The following is a 25255-nucleotide window of genomic DNA, read 5'->3' as shown; positions in this document are numbered from 1 at the left end:
AAACCTTGGTCAACTACCAAATCTGTGAAGAAAATATAGGTCTACTTTCTAAGCTTCTCCACATTTCAATATTTAACTTACAGCTGAATAAATAGATTTTGCCTGCCATATCATCTAATTCTATTTGATTAATGAACTTATCCCTTTTATTAGGGGTCTTTTCTCCAGGGGTTTAAAAAGTAGTTTTCAATTATTTACCAAAATACTTTTGCAAAATTACAGGCCCATTTCAAATAATCTATTCTTAAGTAAAGAATGAAAAATTATAAACTCAAATTATTAGAAATTACTGCATAGAAATATTCAATGGATTGATGTGCCATTCTTTTCTTGTTTTTTCTGCCATGAACAACTTAGATGTCTGGATGTTGTTAAGCTTTCATGGCTGGTATGCCTCTTCGACAATGCATAGCGGTTTGGGGACAGTGGTGGTTCGCTTCTATAAGAAGGGGGACTGGGGGGTTTATATTAACTATGGGGGGAATAACACGTCTCTGCCTCTAGCACCATGTCGTATGCCATGGTGCTGGGAAAAGAGTCGAACTGACTGTCAAACCATTTCACAGCTTTCGTCTTGGCTCTGGAACATTGGACCAGTTCTACACCCTCTGCAGGGTGCTTGAGGGTTAATGGGAGTCTGCCCCACTGGCCCTCCATATGTGTTTGTTTGACCTGGAGATCGCATTCAACCATGTCCCTTGTAGTTCCCTGTTGTGGTAAGTCCCTGAGTATGGAGTTGAGGACCCTTTATAAGGAGCCATCTGGAACATAAACAAGAGGAACATAAGTTTGGTCTGCATTGCTGGCATTAATTTGGACCTGTTCCTAGTACATGTTGGACACCGACAGGGCTAGCTTATGTCACCAGTCTTATAAGCTTTATTGACAGAATTTCTAGGCATATAAGAAAGGCAGGAGGGTTTCTGGTTAGGAAACTTGTGGATTTTGATCCTGCTTTTGCCGATGATGTGGTTCTGCTGGTCCCCTCCTGCTAAGGCCTACACCATGTGCTGGGGCAGTTCAAAGCTGAGTGTGAAGCAGCTGGGATGAGAATTAGCTCTTCCAAATCCAAGGCCATATATTCTTCAGGTCAGAGGAGGGTCACTGCCTCAAGTCGAGGAGGTCATGTATCTTGAGGTCCTGTTAATGTGTGAGGGAGAATGGAGGGAGAGATTAATAGAAAGATCATGTCATCACAATGAGACTTGACGTAGAGCCACTACTCTTCCACAATCACAGGAATAGGCTGAGGTGGCTTGGACATCTGTTTGGGACACCCCTTTGAGGTCTCCCTCGGGAGGTGTTTCTTGCATGTCCCACTGGAAGGAGGCTCAGGGGACAGCCTGGCCCAGGACACGCAGGAGGAATTGTGTCTCTTGGCTGGCCTGGAAATGCCTAGGGCTTCACCTAGTGGAGCTTGAGGAGGTTTCTGGGGCTAAGGAGGTCTGCAAGTCTATTGACACTGATGCCCTGCGAACTGGTCCTGGATAAGCATAAGACTGCTGTATGAGTACAAGTACAAATAGCTGACTAAAACTGATATTCTCCTTTTCCAGAGCCAAACATTGTGTTTTATGCACCCCTAATCTGGAACACACTCGCAAAAAACTTCAAACATGCTGCAACACTAGATTCCTTTACAGAGAGTAAAAAAAAAAAAAACACTTTTGTTTAGAGTTTCCTTTGACTTCTTTATTTAAACTTTTAACTGGAACAAAATTTTTGACAGCGCCATCACTTGAAGCTAACTTATTTTCAAACCGAAATTTTCTTGTACACAAAGCACATCTGTGACTTTCTCAAAGCTTCTCTTTTTTTCTTGTTTTTCTCTTTTGTGAGTGGAAAAAAAGAACAAGGCACTGAATCTGACTGAGCTGAGTAGGGGGCTACAAAATTGGCATGAAGCTGTGAACTTTATTAATATTATTTGGTTACATGGGACCGTGATCAAATTGCCTCTCATTGTTTCCCTGCGGCATGTAAGAAAATCCAATTAGCCATCTAAGTTGTGTGCCACTCAAAAACATTGTGGCCTTCATACCTCTGTCAAGGACTAATTTGTTCTCATATAAGATAAAAAAGGAGTAGATAAACAACCCAGTAATATTTACTATGTTATGATTAATAACAATATAATAGTTTGAGGAAAGAGAGACTTAATTATTTTAGTCACTGAATAAAGTTTCAGAAAATATACTATTAACACAAATTAAACATAAAACTCTATACAATACACCTTACAGCACATGTTTACAGCCCAGAGCCCCTTTCTTTTAGTTATATCCATAGCTTTAAGAGTATTCTGCAATAATGAACATTTTTGATACATGTAACTGTGAAGATTTACATATGAAGCTGTTTTCTGTTTTTTGAGTAAGAGTATTAACATTTCTTTTGTAGCCACAATACTAACTTTTTACTTTTTGTTATTTAACAACCACGTACTTAAATGTATTTTTATGATTTTATGAGCCAAACTATCGCAATGCAGGTTTTTGTTGTCATGTAGAAGGTAAATATTTGTTTTCAACATCAATTGATGTGAAGAAATAAAAGTGTGACATTCATTTCTATACAGTAGCCAGGGTTGATTCTTTGTAAAAGACATCTATTCTAGAGCTTTACTCACATTCAATCTAAAATGTTTCTCTTTTCTTTGTAAAATAGCCGAAGATAAGTTACTATAGAAAACAAAACAAACGAAAACAACACTCAATATAATATTCTTAATAATTTCACACATTTACCATAGATTTAGGCCTGGACTTGAGTTGATGAATGAATTCATAATTTCTCCTTCCACTTCCCTGTAAAGCGTATAAAAGGATTTTATGCCTTCGCAGGTGAATCAATACCTGGATTTCTGTGAAATTTCATTATATCGAATCATGAAAATTGTGCTGTTAAATATCCACTTTTGTCTATATACATTGCTTCCATCTAACAGTATAAATGAGAAGAGAAGATTTTACACTAAATTTACACCAAGTGGGCATAAAAAAAACAGCAAGAAGAAGTCTTTAATGTTTCTATGAAATTGTGCATTGATAATGCAGAGCAGAGTCTCTATGAGACTAAAACAGTTGTTATGAAGTTTCATGCGAGTTGAACAGATATAGAGGTTTAAGGTTGCATCTGAGAGGTTTCATTTTTTTAAACCATAGTAGATTTTTGCGATTTGTCCCATTGAGTTCTTACAAAGCGCTAAAAATAAGGATGATCACATTATATAATGCAAGAAGTTATGGCATCAGCTTCAAGCTTTATTGTAGCTATACTTTATTAATTAAATAGTCCAACTAATCAGATAAAACTATGTTTTTGAGTTTTATTTTTATCTGCTCCCAAGTCCTCTTCACTTCTGAGGGGTACGCAATTAACATGCAGTGCACTGATTGGGATGCAATGCTGTGTTAAAAGACACTGATGTGCAACCTTGCTGATTACTGTAACACTGTCAGCAATCCTGCCATGCTTTTTTGTATCTCTTTCGTGTCGTCACCGAGTTTGACTTTTATTTAGATTTTTTTTTCCTTTTTATTTCTGTAAGATGAGTTTTTGTTCCTCACAGGAGAAATATGGCGCTCTCCCTTCTTCACTCATGATAGTGATTGGTCTGGTATATTGAACCCATCCCTACATGCAAGTTTGCAGATTCATGATCAGTTAAAGCTGGACTGAATTAGCAAGTTGATAGCCAACTTTATGGTACAGCTGATCCTGATTGCAATTGTTTTGGATTGGTTAAACTGGATAGGCTGGAAGTAAGATCGCTTGATTGAGCTCGCTTTGTGTTACGGGCCTCTGGACCCCCAAGTTAAAGGAAATAAAAACTCCATCATAAACAACATAATCTGCTGTCTTACCTTTTTTATTACCTGGATTTTTTTTTCTCTTATGTTACAGTTCGGTAAAAACCATCGATCTAGCCAAAGTCCAAAACACGCCTTTAGCTGATAGAGTGACTCACTTAGAGAAGCAATTATACCAAAATTGTAAAAAAAACATTTTTGATTTAAGATAAAAACTTTTTTCTTCTGTCAATATGCTCCATCCAAAACTTTTCATTTCACCTGGTTTAATTGCATAAACATTCTTGTTTAAGGAATCTCATGCCATCAAATCAATAATCAATTAATCGAAAACATAATCGACAGATTAATCAGTTTGCATAATAATCATTAGTGGCAGCCCTAATATCAATATAACTCAAAGTATGTTAAAGTTTCTCATCAGTTATCTCGTATAAACAGGGAAAGTGTAACATGGTTGCCTTTGGCTACTTTTGTTGTCACACATGGGTTCATGGGACAATGGTCTGGCAGTTAAATCACCAAGATGATGGCAGCTGATGTCCTTGTGTGAAAAGGCATCTGTTGTACACGGTCTGCCATGTAAAGAGAAACATAAAAGAAAAGCGCTGTAAAGGATGAGTAAAGGCAAAGGGGCTTAAAGTCAGATTGGGGTGTTTACACTGTGTCCTGGGTTTTCAGTGGAGGAATGTGCTTGTTTTTTTAACAATATATAGGATCCATTAATAGGTCGGTGTCCTCTTCAAACACATCTGCTAAATATAAAAACATATATTTCTTATAAAGAGTTTATTTATAACACATACAATGTTAATAGTACAAGGTATGGTACAGAGATGGGGAGATTAAAACATCTCTGTACTAAACGGATTCATGGGCATTTGTTGGTCCAACATGAGTGTGTGTATGTGTGTGTTCTGTATTCCCTCCACTGCGCTGGATGCCCTGGATATTCTTACTGACCTGGCTAATCTCTGGAGTGTGGAGTTTTTATGAACCAGTAATTGCATCCTTGATGGATACAGCAGAGAGTTGATTCCTGCGTCTCTGTTTGGTTTTAGCACAGTTCTTTCTCTGTTTTGTCACAATTTATTGTTCCCCATCACAGCTTTGCACATACACACAGATACCCTTATGTCTTTGCATGGTGTTTTATTGCAATACCTTTACCTCTCCATTCACTGATCATTTGGTATTGATGAGAGGACCCAGTACTGTGATTTTTTTATATGAAGGCCATCAGTTAAATATTAAAATGTGTTGCACATAAGATGATTTATTGTTTGTAGAATACAAAAGCAATGCAGAGCAGGTAGATATACATAGAAAGCCCCAGGGGGTTGGTTAGAGGACACAAGCGAAGGGACAACATGAACTCTGACGGAACCACTGGAGAGTTCAAGGATAAGGTGTTTCTCATAACACTTCAGCCCATCACTCAAAAATGCGACTAGGCATATTAATGTTTATGTTTGGCAGACATTTTTATTTAACATTATTTGAAAAAAGGACACAGCAATTTAGTTAATATCATAGCTAATATTAAACAGCTCAAAAGAAAGTCCATTGTTACATTTTCTCATATTAGTAAATTTGATATAGGTAGGGAAATGGGGCCTGCAGAACTCAGTGTACAAAGTATTTTATTTTTTTGATGCTGATTGAAGACCAGAGTGTTCTGCTTCACCAGGAGCTGATTGCCGTGTTAGATGTCATCAGCTAGGTACACCCTGAACCTTTTCTTAGTTTAACAATGTTTTACAATGCAAAGCTGCATAATTGAGCAATGGAATCCTGATATGACAATGTAAAATATAGCTGATAAGCTGTGCACTGAGTGTTTTACTTTCACTACGGCTTCTTTTTAGACTTCTGTCACCGCCAACACAGCTGTTTAGTTAATGGGGCCACTTTTTAACCTAGATTGTATGGGTCTGGGAAGTGTTTGATGAAAGTTATTGAGTTTTCTTTGAAGTCTGTGCTTTCAGTGGTACTCCATATGGGCATTTGGAAGGATGTTTTTTTTGAGCCATGGTGTTATCTGAGCATACTTCAGTGTGATGAGAATTGTCAGTGATGTCACAATGGCATTAATAATGTGTCATTGCTAAAGTTTCCGTAGGAGTTATGGATTTGGGTTGATAAGTAGGTAGCTGTCTACCTCAACTGACATTTCAGGACAGGAATGTCAGTCAAAAAACTTACTCAGCTTTTTTTAGACACAAATTTATTATTGACTTTACAGAAATGATTATTCACCATCCCGCAAACTCTAATACTCTTTAAACTGCATACAAAAGGCACAACTCAATCAAGTTTTTAGTTGGCATAATTCCATATGGTAAAATAACCTTTGTGTCACAACATAGGGAGGCAGAATATCAGATAGATTTACCAATACAGTCTGTTTCTTTGAACAAACTTGAACACAGAGATTTTGTATACCTTATGGAGGCAAGGCCAGAAATGTTCTTTTGGTTATCCTTAAATATTTTCTTCAAACAATTTACTGAATTTGTTTTTTTCCCTGAGGGTTTCAACATCATAGGCAACTCTGGATGTTATTACCCAATTCACTTCCACAGAGCTCACTCTGTCTCTCCTCTTGTTGCAGCTTCTAAGTTGGCCGCCTATCTTACACCCACACTGACACCTTTTAGGATATCCTGACACCGACTCTTCTCTCCCTGGCTGTTAATTTCGGTTTTCATTTAAAGCATCCTCAAAAGTACCTACAGAAAGTGGTTTCATTCAAGATAAGTGAGACCTAAATAGTTCTAAAGCATTGTTTAAGAATTACTTCATCTAAATGAAAAGAGTCCACACAAGTATATTTGATTTGTTCTACTCCCTAAAACATGGCATCCTATCTGGGAAAAATTAAATATTTCAGAATGGAAAACTTGTTTATTTTTGTAAATGACATACTGGATGCATATCCTCATCTTTTGAGGCTGTGTCTCTGTCACAATTCTCCATGGCCATGATGTCTGCCTCAGGACAGAATCATTTTCATTCACAGAGTGCAGCCAGCTGGATTTCTCTGTACCACTTGAACACAGGTTGCTTTCTCTTATGTCTTGCCTTCATTACCCGACCATGTTTGGGCTTTCTGAAGTCCCTATCTACCACACATTTAGGTGTAACCTGCAAAAAGCATTGGCAGAATCTGTTCATGCAATCAAACTGATAATTGCAGTTGGGGAGTGTTGCCTAATGGGTTAGAGCAGTGTGCTTGTGCTCTGAGAAGGTTGCAAGTACCTGGCTCAATCCCCACAGCCTCCACTCTGGGTCCCTGAGCAAGGCCCTCAGCCCCACGCTGCTCCCTGGGTGCCACACAATGGCAGCCCACTGGATGGGTTAAATGCAGAGATAACCATTTTTTTCAGGGGAGTGGTGGCCTAGTGATTAGGACATTGTGCTTGGAATACTGAAGTTCTGAGGTTGAGCCACACTACCACAGACTGCCACTCTGTGTCCCTGAGTAAAGACCCTTAACCCCACATGACTCCCCAGGCACCCCATGATTACACCCCACTGCCCTCCAAGGGGATGGGTTAAATGCAGAGTTTGATTTCTTGCTCTGTACTTGTGACAGTATAATGACAATAAAAAGCTAAAAGAAAAATAATATTTTTATTTTGACAATGGAAATAACAGCCAAGTCATGTTAGAAACAAATTTTATTTTCTTCAGCTGTGCAGAGTATAGAGTAAACTTCATTTTTCATGAGGATATTGAAGTTTATTAGAGTAGCAAGTGACAATTTACTGATTGAATATGTACAGTACATTACATTAAAATAGGAGATGTTGTATATGGAATTGTTTCTGATACATATGCATGATCTATATCTAATTGCATATTGATTGGAAGAAAAAAAATTAGGATATGGTGGATACAACCCTGATGCCATAATTTAACGTACACTCTATTAGATGGAGTTGAGCAATTAAAGTGAAACCAGAAATTGTTGAAATCTCAATGTTACTCTTTATTTTTGAGGGAAAACTTGTGTTTATTATTATATAAAATTTTGAAATGAAGGGCGGGACCTAGTCAAGAGGAACCAGTTCTTTTTTCTTTTTTTTGCACCATTGGAATTTAGTTTATGCTTACATGGAAAAAATGTTTTACATTTTTTAATCTTTATTCCCATAACACTGTGATTTTATTCACATTGTAAGACTAAAGTCATAATGTTACAAGAATAAAGTTGGGAAATATTCTCATAGAATTATGACTTCTTATAATATTCAGAGTGATAACCCTGGGCTTTGGCGGCAGTTATAAGTTATTTGATGTATCCGGACACACCCTATGACCCTCAAACACAGATACCCGCTCTTACTTTTTCTTAGTAGCAGCAGTTAGATAAACATGCAGCTCTTGTTTTGGATTGATGGTTGAGTATAAGCTTCACTGCTGCCTTAATCTTGAACAATATTGCATCAATTTGACTCCAAGGCTACAGTTGAAAACAAACAGACAATACATTGCACAATAAAGAGATTCTTACTGTCATGTAGTTACAAGCAAATACTTCATATTTTAAGTATACCCATTTGTGCCAAAGATCCATATTACAGAATTTAATTTCTATAAAAAATAGAAATACCAAAAATATGTGCTTTGCATGTAATATTTCCCATTGATTTATATCAATATCAAGTCACCTTACCCTGCTTTTGCATGTTCCGTGGGCAGAGACCTCATTGCCTTTAATTTTGTCCAGGCAGACCCACACCCTTTCTTGTTGGTCATTTACTGCAATGGCATCACTGCACGTTTCAAGAAGCACACTGCATCGATTCATTGGAGTGATTAAAATATTTGCCCCACATATTTCAAACTTGTCTTGTTTTTACAAGTTATTTAAAAGATACCATCATATTGCAGAGGAAAAATATACAGACAGCTGTCTCTCCTTTTTTTCACATTTTTCATACTTTCTCTTTTTTATTTCTGATAGTTTCTGATGTAAAATGGAATAGAATAGAATAAAATAGAATAGAAAACCAAATTTATTGTCCCAACTGGGGAAATTTTTGGTGTTTACAACAGCAAAAAGATTATAGAAAAAAAAATGTCACACAAATGTGGACCTTAGACAAATGTATAAGATAAACATATAGTGAAGACTTAAAAGTTAAACAAATGTTAAGTAATAATCAAAGTTTGACATTTTCAAAATCACAATTTGCAATGTTTAATTAACAATGCACATATTTGGAATGCTCCATAAATGTCAGATCTTTAGCACTATTTTTAATTTTCTGCAGTGTGTGAAGAGAGGTTTAATGCTGCAGCATATCTCTTTAGCCATTATGAATTCTAATGAGGATCAGCTAATGATTCTACTCATTTCCCACTAAATAGAGCTTTGGTGAAAAGTAAAGGACATTCAAACTAAATGGTATTGTGAAAGTAAATCTTTGTCTTTTTTTGCGCTTGTGGCCACCCTGACATTTCATTGTACAGTAATATGTTGCTTAATCACCAAAGGAAAGAAAAATGAATTCAACAACAGCTTGGATGAACTTAGAAAACATGGTTACATGGATTTAAATGATGCTAGTACTTCTGATGAAAATATATGCATAAAGTGTTAGGTTTGTTGCTGTTCCATATTAACTCATGCCTCTTGCTTTTATGTCGCTACAAATGTCTGTAATAATGGCCCTCCTTCCTTCATCCTCTTCCTCTAATTCTCTTTCACCATAACCCACTTCTGTTTCTCCAGCTCTTTTCATCTCCTTGTTTCTCCTTCTATGCTCCTCTTTAGCATCCTCCCAATAGTGCTGTGTTAATGCAAAAAAGGGCAGGATCTGACCACTTAATTAAACTTTACTGCACCAGCTTTTGCATATAATCTTCCAAAGATACACAGAAAAAAACTCAAACTGCTTACATTATAATGGAGACTGTTTGGGGGGGTTGTAACTAAGCAAAATATTAAAAGCTGACGGTGTTGTGGTGACAATTAGCAAATGTGGTCTGCATTGTGTGCAGACACCAAGGGTGCTCATGTACTGTACCAGTTTTTGCCCTTTTTGGGCCAATTTTTAAGTCTTGCAAGAATTATTTTAATTGGACCAAGTTCTAGTTATATGTTGCATCCTTTGTTGCATTTTATAAAGGAGGTAACAAGGGGCTATTGGCCTCTTACGACCACCTCCTGATCAGGAATCGTACATGGTCGGATAAATATCAAACATGTTAGAAATTCAGTCAGTTGGATGTGATTGTGAGCTTATACTGATGTTTAAGAGGAGCTATATCTAAGAGCAGCTCAACCTCATCTTGCACACTACGCATGTACAAAAATGGAATTCATCTTCTCTGACTTTACTTCAGGATAGACGAGCCTGACCAGCGCAATCTCTCGAGGGTGCTGACATTTGGTTTTGGATAAAACTCAGTTAGACAAGTAGCTTTTTTCAGCTACCTTTTTCCTTTAGTCCTGTTGTATATATTATATTTTTGCAGAGAATAGTCCCTGTGAAGTCATGCTGTTGACAAATGTATCAATTGAACACTGATGCAAACTTGAGGTACTGTGTGTATCCTATGAAAAAGATGTTACTTTTTGACAACCTTCTGCTCTTCTGAAAGAAAATCCCTAGATTATGGCGCTATACCTCCATGTTTCATCATTCTGGTTTGGAAACTGAAAAATAACTTTTTATAGGTTTCTTCTTGCAACTCTTCCAAAAGGCCAAATTTTAAAAATGCATGACTAATAGTTCATTTCGAAGACACTCCCACCTGAGCTGCATGTCTGAGTTTCTCCCCTAAGGCCAAAATAGGCCTTTTGGATGATTCTCGGATATTTTCTCTGGTTGTTAATTAATTAGATGCAATTAAAGTAATTTAGTAGTTTAAGGGAGAAAAGTGTTTGCTTATTAATGAGTTGCAAGCCACAGTTATTAAATAAAAAATATAAGAAAATCTGTGTACAGCTATTATATGAGATCCTATTTATGTATAGTAAACTTTACAGGCCATTTAAAAGCTAAGGACTATATTTTTTCTAGGTGGTTTATGTTGAAAATGAGACATTGTTTTGTAATTAATTAAGTGTGTTTTACTTTTTATTCCATGAATACAACATCAACCTGAAATTAAAGTCTATCTTTGGAAGGTGAGCGTAATGTAGGGATAAAGAAAAAACTTTTATTAATAATTCTCTGCAGCCAACCCTCTTGCATGATCATGAAAACAGTGATTGTAAACCTTCCAAATATCAGTGTGCTTCCTTAAATGCCAAGGCACTTATTATATTATATTTCTTTTAGCTGCTGTCATAACTTTCACTAAAAGAAACTTGATAGTTCGGTGTCGATGTTTAAATGTTTTCCCCGGGAGATCGATTTGATACCCGAAGGTTGGTTGTGGTTAATGTTCCTCCATTGAGTGGCAGGGATAAGCCGACTGGTCAGCTACAGTTAATAGTGGCACATTGGTTTATTTTGTTTCTAATATGATTGTTATGGAAGATGACATAATAAATGAATTTAACAGAGATGGAAACATGGGAAATTTGCCCCAGGACCAAAATCTAACTACTCTGATGATTATTTTCATTTGTATCTCTGACAAAAATAAAATCACTTTATTGGGTTGCAGACATATTAGCCTCACCAAATGGATTGTAATTCAGCATAATGGATGTCAGTGTCACTTTGTGGGAAGAGTAACGTCATTATGAATTACTCTTTAGTACTCTTTATGTGCTTGTTATTGTAGATACAGATGTCACAGTTAATACATTTTTTTTTTTTTTTTACTTTTTCTTACCTTTTCTTTTTATTTTACTTTATACAAATATTTTTTTTGTTTAGATTTCTGTTGCATGTTATTGGTCAGCCCCAGCAGGCATTTCAAGGCAGGGGGTAGGATGTTTACTGCTGCCATGTTTCCAGCACCATTACTTGAGTCCGGATAAGACTGCCAGCCAAATGCCTGGGCTGTCAAAGCACATGCGTTTTCCATTTCAAAGAGACTGATTCTAATAAGGAAAAGAAGAACAGAGCAACATAAAGAGGGGAGGGAGAAAAATACAGAAAAGAAGTGGAAGTTGGATGGCAGGATAAGGAGGAGATGGAGACTACTGTACGTAAATTGGAAGGGTGGAGAGAGAGTGAAAAACTCATCACAATTTAGTCAGATTCAACAAGGAAACAGACGGGGGGGAGTGGGGAAGGAAGACATCAGTTTTACTCTGACACAATTATTTTAGTGAGACTTAACCCACAGAGTTTAAAGGACTCAAACTGTCTATGTGACTGTGGAAATGTAAAAAAGGGCTGATATGATAGAGAAAAGCATTTTCTCAATATCAGCTAATTGAGAAGTGATGAAGTCATATGGATAAGCTGCATTTAAGATGAGGACTAACATAATGCTGATATGCTACTTATTTAAAGCTATGCAAATACAGTACTGCTTTAAAGTTTACATCCCCTTCCATCAAAAAAAAAGGAAATCAGCTGCAAGAAAAAATAAACTGAAATGGACAAAAGTACTAATAAATAAAAATAATAAAAAAATATGTAAAGGATTAAACTGATTATTTATATACATATAAATAATATATGTGTGTATTAATGAAAATGAATTAAACAAGTCTAAAGGGGACTACAATTTTGTGTATTTCAGGCAATCACTGAAATCAGGTGTTTTCTGTAATGTTCAGATTCAGAGTCAGACTGTTGGTTCAATAGTCATGAGCAAATTACTAAAATTTTCTGGGTAAATTTTTATTTTTAAAAAATTTTTCTCTAACATAAATGTATTGTTTTTATTTAGTTACTAAATTAATATTTAATACACTTTTATTCATTATTACTTATTCAGTTTTGTGCTGTTTGAATTACTAGTGTGAATTTACCATTTTTAATAGGAGGGAATGGAAGCTTTCAAGCACAATTTTAGATGTTTAAATGTTTTTCCTTTAAATTATGATTTGGCAATTGTCAACTGGTGGCATGCAGGCTAAATAAATTGTTTAAACTTTTATGAAGTCCAAAGAAGGAATCTACTTCAATACATCTATGAAAAGTCTTAGCTAATGTCTAAATCAGTTAAAGCAATAGCCCACAATATGTGATCGTAGAATGTTAAGATGCTGGAAACACAGCAGCAACTGTAGCAAAATAATTGTGTTGATTTTTGACCCAATTTTCTCCCTCCTAGACGCAATTCCGTTAAACGTGATAGGAATCTGAGCAGAGTCTGCATGGTGTAAATTCGGTCTAACTCAAACATAACCAGTTTACGTTATCCCTAATTCACACGGTGTCTGCTCTGCTCTGGTTTGCTCGGCTGCGAACAGTGCAGCAAATACACTTATAGTCAATGAGAGCATTGACAGTGTCCCCATACAGCAGGAGAAAAAACTGCTCAAATAATAAAGGAGAAACGCCTCAAACTTCATCAGCTTCTCCTAAAATCACATGTTAAATTGTTGAAAATTTGAGAAAATTGTATAGGAGATTCTAGCTCTTGGATTTTATAAAAGCATAGTCTTTTTTTCTCTCTTAGATATGTTACTTGTTTGTTTTCAATATTAAACTTAAAATGTTCCATTATAAATCATGTCATATGTGACTTTGAGTTTCTTTCATCATCGTATTTTGCAAATTTAAAACCCTTTTCTCCTCTGTGGCACCATAGCTATAGTTCTATTCTATTATATTTCTGTTCTATTCTATTTTATTTCATTTTATTGTTGCTTTAACTATATCATTTCAATCACCTTGATAATGATTGAAATGCTGTAAAAGATTAAATAATTTAATAAAAATGAATCTATCTAAACTTCTGATTTGAACTATAAGAAGAATAGCAACCTAGACACCCATTGCGCTTTGTGAATCATGGGGATTATTGCTATGGATTAGGTCATTACTTATATGTCTTGGAAAGGGGGACCTCATGTTACCACTAAAGCACCCAACAGTGATGTTAATTATTGATAAGGGAGTCCTATAACCCAAGACATTGATTGAGCAAATTCCAACCCTTGTTATATTACAAATGCAACAGCATGTGTACAAATCTGTGTTTGTATATTGCACATGTAAGTGAAGAAATTGTTGTTATGTGTTATTTTATATAGTTGATAACTCTGTTATTACCTGCCTGCAAGTGTTAAGAAACCAATACCAACCAGTGGTGGTGCAGTCCCTGCATAGTATTCCTTCTTTATCTTTCCTCTTATTTGCAATTATCTCATGGCAATGAGTTTTTTGCAGAAAGTATACAAGAAAAGCTCTCATATTTTGAATGTTTTTTACCAGACAATTGGACATAAACAAAGACAAAAAAAAAATGTTTAAGTAATCATAGATTGCACTGAACAGGGCCAACCCAAAAATAAAAAAAAACTTTACAAAGAAACCCTCTGCAAATGGTATTATACTCTCAGCTCAAGTTCCTTCATACTGTGATGTTCCCCTAATGTTACTTGATTTTCCACAAGATGAAGAGTTAACCTTGTGCAAGCAAAGTCTGATTTTACCATCAACATATGTCAGAGAGGGTCTTTACTCTTCCTGACATGGCTTGTGGAAGCAGAGCCATATTATCCATTTCCAACAGTTGTTAAAAGAGTTTTCGGTCTGTGGTAAAGAAAATGCAACATATCATAGTGCTGTCATATAAAATACTCTGACTTTGGTTACAAGCTTTAAACATACAATTCTTTAGCTATATCTGTTTCTGATTTGATACTTATCTAAAAGCCTACTTTAATTTTCCTAAATTCAAAAGCAAATCAGAACATTTTTATCTTAAGGTGTTGCATTTAGGACAGTTATCTCAGTGCTGCCAGTTAGGAAGTTAGTATTATAAATGTAGAGAGAGAATGTCTATTAAACTATAAATCTAGATATATTATTTCCTAATGACAGTAGTTCAGCAGAAAGGAAAAAAGGAAAGAGAAAAAAAAAACCTTTCTCCCAAAGCCAGATTGTTCTTCCCTGTCTCATAAAACTGAGAAATGTCCTTATTCATTTTAAGTCCAGGCAGAGATTCATAAATGTATCATAGTATTAAAAAGGAGCATACTTGCAAAGTTGGAAAAAAGTTAATCATTGTCATTTTCAGAAATCTTTGCAAAAAATATTATAGAAACATATTAAACAGTTTGAGGTCTTTCAGACTGGATAGAAAGCATGAATGAGGCAGGAACTGTGTCTTTTCATACATTTTCAGATGTCTTTAGGTCTTGACTGCTATTTATAATGTTGGTAAGAGAGCAACACAATCTATTTGCTTGCTTCTTGCCCCTCTTCCATATCGTCCAAACCTTGTAGGGTGCACACTAATATTTTTTTTTAACAGAGCTGAGGATCTATTTTGCATCTCTAGACTTGCAGAGGTGGACTTCATTTAATAAATGGATCATTTCTAAAGGCAACCAACTGTATCAGATTTGATTCACAGTTATTGGAGTAAAGTCAGGTTAAAAAAGAATATATCTGAAATATTTTTGTTTAATTTTCTTTCTATTTCCATTTATGCTCTAATTTACTTTGTAAAATCCCAATAAAGTATGAAAAGCTTGGGATTCTGATGAGACAAAAGATCTGTGGACTGGGAACTCTTACAGGAAATTGTCTACTAAGAAAGAAAAAATGAATCAATCATTTTTTTCCCTAATTTTGCAAAACAAAAACAGTATTACACAAATATCCACTGAAGAAGGGCAGTGATGTGTTAGGAGAGGAGGTGTTCTCGGAAGGGACCACTCTTTCTAAATATTATTGACAGAAGAGAGGGAAATCCATCTTCCAAGTGTTTAAAAATGAGAAAAAAGTTCAGGAAAACATGTTTAGCTCTTACACAATTTGGGTAATAAGAAGACAAAATCATTGTCTTGTCTTTAAAAAATTTCAATTGAGTAAAACATGTTTAAATTGTGTTTTTGATGTGTTTTCATTTACTTTTTATCCAGTTTTGGCGCCAAAACCGAATTGTTGACCAGATTTCTGGAAGGAGGAGATGTACAATGTTGACAATTGTTATGGTTTTGCACTTTTTGGATCTGTTTATGTTTTGTTTTTGAGTTTGCAGTTGTTTCATTTCCATTTTGTGGTGTTTTCTGGTTTTATTTGAGTTCTTATGTATTTCTCGTTCAGTCTCCTTTCCCCTAGCTCCCTTCTAGATCCTTCTGTCTGCTCCCACACCTGCTCCCAATCAATTCATTACCCCAGTATTTGGTCTGTTTGACATATATACTCCTCCTCCTCTGTTACTGTTTGAAGGTTCCTCGTCTTCTCTTGGCTCCGTGTGTATGTTTTCCCTGATGTCTCTTTGTATTTTGGTTTTCTGTATTTTGGTATTTTGGACTTTTGCTTCTGTTGCCACTTTTTGGATATGACTGTAAATCTGCAAGAAACCACTTCAGCTTCCGTCTCTGTATTTGGGTCCTCTTCAAACCTCCATCCAACCTGAAAGCAACACAGTTCTAAAAGATAGACAGATAAAAGCAAAATACTAAAATAATACATTTTTACAAAGAAACATCATTGTTAAGTCATTAATGTTTGAAATGTTTTGTTTATTTTTTCCAGCTATTAAAATTGAAGCTTTTCATATCATTCCCCATTTAAAAGTCGTGAATAAATTAAGCTGAAGTCAAACCAAAGGTTTTAATGGTTCCATTAGACAGCTTTTGACAGTTTCCGCTGGTGACATCATGAATGAAAGGCTTTGTCTTGGCAATTTCTATCAGGTGTTTCTTATGGATGTTGATTACATAAAGTTACTTCTCTCTCAATCTTTTGTTTTCAAACCCCAGATTCATGACTATCCAAATGTCCGCCCTAACCACTAACCCCTCATTTGCTATACGGAGCAGGCACTATATAGAAGAATTTATCGAGAACTCAGTTAACTAACTGTTTGGAATGATCATCACTACTTTTGCTCGCCATTGACTTACCTGACTCCAGTTTCCCCCACGGTGCCAATGCCATCTTTTTTCTCTCTCACCCCCAAAACAAATCCCATGATGCTTTGCGAAGAGAACTATTACAAAGCATTCTCGGCTCTATCTGATCATCAAGTGAGAATGGTTGCACACTACTTTTGAAGGTGCATTGTGGGAAATTTTACGTCCACAACTTTTTCTTGACAACTAGACATTCACACACATATAAAATGGCAAAACCCCTAGATAGAGCACTATGTAGGAGTTAGGGCAGATGTTCGGACACAACCCAGGAGTGCATGATTTAAGCTTTAATCTCTGACTATATTTTCCAAGCAGGGTGGTCTGTTCTCTAAGTGCCAGCAAGATTTCTTGTTGCCGGAGCGCATAGGACTATTCAAACCCACTTCTCCTTCTACTATCTTGCACACAGTAAAGCATGCCTGCAGCCAAGCAGTCATACTCATATATGCGTTGTTGAGTATTTAGTGCAGCGTGGGGACCTTGGCGTGGCGGTGTCAGTGATGGATATGGCAGTAATATCAGCAGTGTTGGCTTTTGCAGAACTGCGCTGTCTACCACTGGGATCTGTCAGGCCTGTTCTGCTGAGCCCACACATTCTGCTGGCTTGCTGCTTTTGCTGTTTGCCATTTATTTAATAGTGTGTGTGTGAGTGTATTGGTGTGTTCATGCGTGTGACAAGAAGAGGGCAAGAAAACAAGCATGTTGGTCAAAGTACATATTGTCAAGAACTTTTGACCTATCAATGCTGCCATGTGTTATGTGATATGTGCTTTAATTATCAAGGTTTGACTCTCTGGTCTCTTATGGTCTCCAGAAGAATAGTGCTCTGGGAGTTAACTTATATAGGGACTTTTCTTAGAAAGAAGAACTTTCTTTTTTACCCATAAAGAAACATCAAGCAAGTGATGAAATAAAATGGGGAAAAAATTACAGAAAAAAGAAAGCATTTGAGCTCATTTCACAGGCCTTGATTTCTACCTCCTACCATCACACACATCATTTAAAATGCAATACAGGGTGGTGAAGTGTCACCCCAGTTGGGTGGATTGCAACATATTTTTGTTAAGTAGGAGTTGAAAGAGCTGCTGAGTGCAGATTTAATACCACAGATATTTAAAGAGATTCTTTTCATCTAAGGCGACAATTTACATTATTCATGTTGCGCCATCTGAAAGCAACAGATAGAATGTAACAGAGACAGAGATGTCTTAGAGAAACATAGCTTTACAAGGATTCAGCAGGTTGCTGGTACAATAACTGCAGATTTACAGTATAGTATTTTCCCACACTTTGTTTGTGTGTTTTTGTGTGGGTGTATAACAGACAAACTGCATTAAACACTCCCCATCTTTCATTTTGCACTTGCTATTGTTGGACTTGCCCTGAAGAAGAATCAGGCTATTATATAGCAGTCGATGTGCTGGTTCAGCATGATGCTCACGTATTTGTCTGTCTTCTTTTGTTTCCAGTGTGCAGGGCAGGCTTCTACAAATCTACCCACGGCAACATGGAGTGTTCAAAGTGTCCGCCTCATAGCTTCTCCCACCATGAGGGGTCATTACACTGTGCCTGTGAGAAAAATTACTTTCGGGCTGAGGGAGACTCTGCTTCCATGGCATGTACACGTAAGTGTGTTCAAACTTTTATTAGCATAAATTTTTTTTGCTAGTATTAAATGCATGTACACATTTGGAGTTCCGAGAAACAGCAACTTAGTATTCTGGAGATCAGTATTTATGTTATTGTTTTTGGAATCTTTTTATCTTACTTTCTTCAAATTGAGAAGTTTACACAGATGGACAGACGGACAAACACACACAAACTAAAAACATAACCTCCCTGGCAGAGGTAATAAAAAATGAACAGAAGCATGTTTTTGCCTGCTTGAATTTATTTTTTTTTTTTCCAAAAAGGTTTTTAAATCTGACACAATGAGCCAAATCAGATAAAATATTCAAATTTATTGAATATGAAGGAAGGTACTACTGTATATGAGTGAAAAGAAAGCATAAAAAAATATTCTTTGCCATTATTTTGGAATTTTGCATACTGATAAAAGATTATTACTTTTTGCCAAATAAATAAAAAGTTACATTTTAAAGTTTTACTATAAAAAATTAATCATTGCATGTTTTACTGAAATCTTGTTCCATTTTATCATCATTTTATGTTACTATGAAACAAATAAAGTGAAACAAAATACAAAACTAAAAGACTAATCACAAAAAAAAATTAAATATTAGCATTAATACATATATATTGCTTATGCATTTTCATAATGGAACATAATTTAATGACATAAACCATCCACCTTCTTTCACTTTTTAATACCTCTTCTGATCACAATGTAACACGCTCTCACCTATATCACATGCAAATGACTTGTAGATGCAGGTGCCTCCTGCAAGCCTTCTAAAAGCTTTTCCTACAAAACTATAAATCACCACATCCCCTGTTGGTAGATTATGCATCCGTTACAAAATGGGCTGTGCAGAGAACAGTAGAAAGTATAAATCAGAGCCTACAGCGAGAGACAGAATCTTAATTAGAAAGACAGTCACGCGAGGTCCCTGTTGTGATTATCTCGACATCATCTTGTCAACTCTGCAAATTTCACCTCACTGGGACAGTTGGAGCAATGCAAGAGATGAAAATGAATTGATGAGTTGTTAGGAGATAATGATCATGATTATCTCAGGAGAGGAAATTTACTGTTAAGAGACGTCTAGAGGTTGTTTCAAGTTGACTTATGAAATTTCCTTTAAATGACCGAAAATACAAATCTGAAAGGGTAAAGACAAAATTGGATTGTTAACAAAGACTTTAAAGAAAAATTTATATGTGAATCATACCTCTTTAATTGATATCAGATATATGGTTAATGTCAATTTAGATGTGTTATTCCCAGAATAATAATTAGTTCTGCATTACTTTAGATGTGTATGGATGTTCATTGGTTTCCCAAATCTGGATTTGCTCTCATAGTTTTTCCTTTTTAGGTAGACTTTCGCTGGACTTGGTTCAAACAATGTGCATGATAATATGTATTTATTTTGTTTAAAGCAATACATAAGAATGATAAACATTCTAATACAGATTTAGTTAAATGTATAAGCAAAGATCTTTGTCTCAAGTCAGAATCCAGCAGCTTCAATTCCTTCTCTTTTCTTCCCTAGCCTGGACACTATTTAACTAAATTACCTGTCATCTTTGTTTTGTCTTCTGTGCATTAGTCACAGCTTTGTTCTCAGGACCTCGAAATCTGTTTTTACTAGGACTCTGCACTTTTATTTGTCAGTCAAAGTTTGATTCATGTATTATTTTCCTCTTCTTTCTGACAAATGCTGTGACATACTCTTCTTTTCCTGCCTTTTTTTCAAGAGGAAAACCAGCCCAAGCAGAAACAATACATTCACAGACCTCTATTAACCTAATGAGAAAAATATGAAACACTCTATGATGCTTAAGAAGGGCTGAATGTTTTATAAACAGAATAAATCTTTCATTTACTTTTGTTCTACACATATCTAGACCTGTCTAGACATCCTGAACATGTTTACTCTTCAGTCTATATTACTATCATATGAAATGAGGCTGCTGCATACCAATAATGGTATGGTTCATATAATTAATGGGCAACAGTTATGTTTTTAATGTGCATGAGAATTTCAGTAGTTATTCCATGTTTTTAGTGGGGTTCTTTTTTTATTGTCAACAGTGGTGCCACCAGGGGGTGACCAGGCATTGCACAGGGTGGCCACTAAAAACATGGAATAACCACTGAAATTCTGAAATGACCCCACTGGCCACCCCGCCCACCAGTGTAAATTATAGTAGCATCAGTTTAGCATTTCATCCCATTATGAGTGTAAATTGTAGTAGCATCAGTTAAGCATTTCATCCCATTATGCACAGCCACCAATTTAACATTAAAAATCACACAATAAACCAAGATATGAGTTTCTGTTTAGTTAAGTCTTCAAGATTTCTACATTCAAAGCCTGAATTTGTGGCTTTAAGTTTCAGTGTGCCACCCCAAGATATTTAGTGGCCCCATCTGGCCACCCCTATGAAACATTTCACTTTCATAGTTGTCATCATTTGTTTTGCTAGATGACAGTTTTCCAAAAGATGTTACCATGGTAAAAAAAAAAAAAAAAGAGTAATAAAACCGGGCTCTGTATATTTCAGACTATTAATTTATGCTAAAATAGTCTTATTACTCTCAAGCAGCTGTACTTATTTTTTTCCCTAACTTTTTTCCTGTCTTTAAATCAAACCAACACCTTTAACCCTTTAAAGCCTGATCCAAGAATAAAACAAAACAGAAAATTACTTTTTTTTGTTTGAATTCCTCATTTGCCCTTTTAACAAAATATGTAAAAAGATAAAACAGAAATACATTTTTGATATTAATAATTTATTACTATGCGATAAGTCAAGATTATTTTTTGTGTAGTCTTCTGCCCTCTGTTATCAGGTATATCTGATTGTGTACAAAAGGATTTTGAGCAAAGTTTTTACCATTAAATTATGCAAAAGGTGTCAGACGCAAAACATTTCAGAAACCGTATGTATCAAATATGATACATTTGGCATTATAGGGTTAAATGGCCTTAACCTCCTCTTTTATCCATCCACCAGGACCCCCCTCATCCCCCCGTAATGTGATATCCTCCATCAATGAGACCTCAGTCATCCTGGACTGGAGCTGGCCAGAGGACACAGGAGGACGCAGGGATATAATTTTTAATGTTCTTTGCAAACGATGCCAGGGTATCGCTGCCAATGGGAGCACCAGTGGGACCCTTCGTTGCGAGCCTTGTCGGAGCAACGTCCGCTTTTTGCCAAGAGCAACGGGCCTCCGCAATACTACCGTAACCGTGGCTGACCTGTTGGCTCATACTAATTACACCTTCGAGATTGAAGCACAGAATGGCGTATCATCACTGGCACCTCAAATGAGGCAATATGCTGCTGTCACCATTACCACCAATCAAGCAGGTAGGAATGGTTAAAGTCAACTACTGTAGGTGCACAAAAATAGTTCCTTCAAACTAATGCTTTGTACTCACAGACATATGGTTCCCTTTAATGGCACCTTTTTGGAGCCCCTTTTGCTTTGAGAATTGGCTGAATATGTTGTGGCCTACAATAAAAATGTGTCATGCCTCAGAGATTTAGGTCTTTATTTCCAAAACAGCATCAAATAGTGTCAACAGTTTGTAAAGTACATCCATGATGGGATTTCATGTTCTCTCACATTATAGAGGTGCTCTGCAGAGTTGTTTACTAAGGCCTTTGAAATGCATTGAACCTATTGTCAAATTCAAGAAAAAAAATCTGATTATTTAGGATTTGTAAGATCTGAAAATTGCAGCCCTGCTGTCATCAAGGATTGCATTGGATCAGCAACAATACATATGGAGACAGCGGCTGACCCCAACCGCTTTATATTGCAGCAAATATAGAGACTATTGGAACAAAAAGGATTTACCTGGTGAAGTTTTCTTATGATATGGCCTTTCTGCTCAAACGTTAAATGTTCTGAGCTTTTAGAGAAATTATCTGACGAATATATAAACTACTAAGACCTAAGACTTGAAGCTGTATTAAAAGGATTGTCTGATAAGCTCTATACTGATCTATAAATAATTTCTATTTTAGATAAAGTAACTAGCTTATAGGGTTGCTATGTGTTGGAAAGGAATAGTCTATCTATCTATCTATCTATCTATCTATCTATCTATCTATCTATCTATCTATCTATCTATCTATCTATCTATCTATCTATCTATCTATCTATCTATCTATCTATCTATCTATCTATCTATCTATCTATCTATCTATCTATCTATCTATCTATCTATACTTGGGAATGTGGGTTTTGTAAATGCTCAATAAATAAAGCTGCTATGGTGTTGTGCATGATGCTTTGGTAGTTCTGTAATCTATTTTGCATACATCATGAGTGATGCCCTGTCATAGCACCATCAGTCGGATGAGACATCAGTCGGACTTTAGCAACTGCAGCAGAATCTCAAATCTATTTATTTTGTTACAGAATAAACATTCCCCCACAGCGGACATAGTTTGTTTAATAATGCTGCCTCAGGAAGGCTTTTCTGTTCAAATTAAATAATGCATCAGTCAATGAACTGACCTTCTTTCTAAAGATTGTTTATTCTATAGCTCCCTCTTAAATTCTTTATCTTCACGTCATGAAGGCATCTCATTGAAAATTCCCTATAGAAGTTGTGAAGCATGGAGAAATTCTTCTTAACATCTTTTACCAAAACTAGTCTTGCTTCACTGGTCAGACACACACTTGTTGTTCAAAATTTTGAGACAAAAATCGAATTCCCAAAATAAATGAAGGTTTGAATGAAGAATGAAGATTTTCTGCCTCTTTCTGACTTGACTAAGCCATGTTATTGTCACTTTTGCTTAGTTGTCCACAATCAGGGAAGCCTTACTGGTTTAAAAAGAGAATAAAATAAGATTTTAAAAGCAAGACTTTAGAACCAATTTCTACTTTAAAATAAAGCAGGTTTAAGCTAGCAGGTGATAAATGCAAAAAAAATAAAGACATTTTGTCCATGTTTCTGCATGATTCCTATCATATATTAACCTACTGTATAGTTTTTATGCTTCAAAATTACAGTATGTACCAACGCCATCAGCCCCAGACAATTACACGCTGATCCCAGACTGCAATTCTCTTGTTTAATGACCAGGATCAAATGACCATGTTCCTTTCTAAAGAAATGTCTCTTCCTTTTAAAACTCTCATAATGTGAGGATGATCCCCTAAAGCTCCCATCAATCTTTTTATATAAATATCTTTTCCCATACCCATTCTTTAAAAAAGGGAGGCAAAGGGAAGCATTGTGGATGAAATAAATCTAGCTGGAAGATAAAGTGCTAAACCTCAAACGTCCTTGGCTTGTGCAGGGAACGCACAAAGCTCTTGCTCCTTTTCATTAACTTGTTTTCATTTTTGCTTCCTCTCTACTTCTTTTCTACACAAATGGTCCTGAAACTGTATGCCAGAAGTTTGATAGTTTTATCCCTCTATCCTTGGATCAAATTGGTAATGTTAGTCTCTTCAGCCATGGCACTAAGTACATTTTCTTTCTAACAGTCTATTTGCACTGCCAAACCAAGTCTTGGCTTGTTTTTTTTCCTATTTTGTTTTTTCTTTAATCTTGTCTGAGATATTTCACTCAGAAGGACTCAAACAAAATAGGATGGGTAGAAATATCAAATTTAATTAGTTTGATATATATAAAAATAGGATCTTTGCTCTAAACTCTGTGTACAGATTAAGGTTATGTTGAAGCCTTGCTCCATTTCCTGTTCTAATGTTGTTTAATTTTACTTACAGTTTCCAATTCTTTGAAATTTGAAAATCATCAGTAGTACAGCCACTGGTGGAAATACCCAGTGACTACACATGGAAACACTATTAGCTGATCAAAACGTCAACTGGAAAATATCTATTCCATGATTTAGTTTAAGGCTGACTGATTCAGTCCAGTGTGAAAAATCCAATGGGAATCAAGGATATGTATCATCAAGGATTTATCAATACTTCTATTTTTAACAATGCAACTTATTGATTTGGTATTTTATTGATTTCTATATCAATACTTTTTTTCCAAGCAGACAAAAGGGTAAAAACACAATAATGAGCAATGACTGTTTTTTTTAAGCATCTGTAATAAAAGAAATAAAAATAAAAGTACAAATAAAAACAACAAAAGTGCAATATAAATACTTTAATATTTAGACAAAAGGCTACAAACTGTATAAAAAGTATGTCAATGAAAATAAAGAGTATTTCATAAGAATGTTGAAGAGATCGATAGTAGAATTGGCAAAACACAAAGGGATTAAAAACACGCTCAAAATATTTCTAAAAAAAAAAATGATTTAAAGTTTTTTTTAATACTTTACCTAAACACAAACTGCATGTATAAATTTTGTTTAATTATTGAATTTAACAAATAGATAGCAGAGGAACTGACAGAGGTGACTGAATAACGGGGTTGGATCATTGAAATGCAAAAAAAAAAATGCTTTATATTTACATCCTGCTTTGTAATCTAGGGTGGAATGAGTGCAAGTTTTGCTCATGCAGCATGACTCAATTTGAATGGGGAAACAGAGTGCATTGCCTCTTCCTTTCTCTGCATAAGTGAGGCTGACTGATTGCCACCTGTGCTTTTGGAGTGGGTGGAGCAAACAGCTGCACTCGCTGCTTGCTGAATACTGTAAACTAAGAGCGAAATCAGTCTGTGCTTTTACTTCTCGCAAAAATCTCAAATAGAAAAAAACTACACAAAAAAAACATTGTTAAAGGGGTCTGAAAATTAGCTAAATATATCGATAAAGTTGCTAAGTGTTACTAAAAGTAAACAGTGTTACTAAAAGTAAACAACACAAACCTGTTAGAGTAGAACTTTAGTCCCTCCTG

At 35.7% G+C, this 25255-nt stretch overlaps 1 protein-coding gene across 4 annotated transcripts in view; it reads left to right on the top strand.

Moving 5' to 3' along the window:
* The window catches only part of epha3 (eph receptor A3), a 127899-nt gene that overhangs the window by 54604 nt on the left and 48040 nt on the right, over positions 1–25255 (top strand). For all 4 annotated transcript variants that reach the window (XM_038276407.1, XM_038276406.1, XM_038276404.1 and 1 more), the window contains 2 exons: positions 18246–18401; positions 21421–21780. In XM_038276407.1, the coding sequence (XP_038132335.1) occupies positions 18246–18401; positions 21421–21780 (516 nt within the window). The remainder of the gene's footprint in view (positions 1–18245; positions 18402–21420; positions 21781–25255) is intronic.

Source organism: Cyprinodon tularosa, unplaced genomic scaffold, assembly GCF_016077235.1.
Source record: "Cyprinodon tularosa strain WSP-4 unplaced genomic scaffold, ASM1607723v1 ctg124, whole genome shotgun sequence".
In the NCBI taxonomy this organism is placed as follows: domain Eukaryota; kingdom Metazoa; phylum Chordata; class Actinopteri; order Cyprinodontiformes; family Cyprinodontidae; genus Cyprinodon; species Cyprinodon tularosa.
This window is presented reverse-complemented; position numbering and strand designations above follow the sequence as displayed.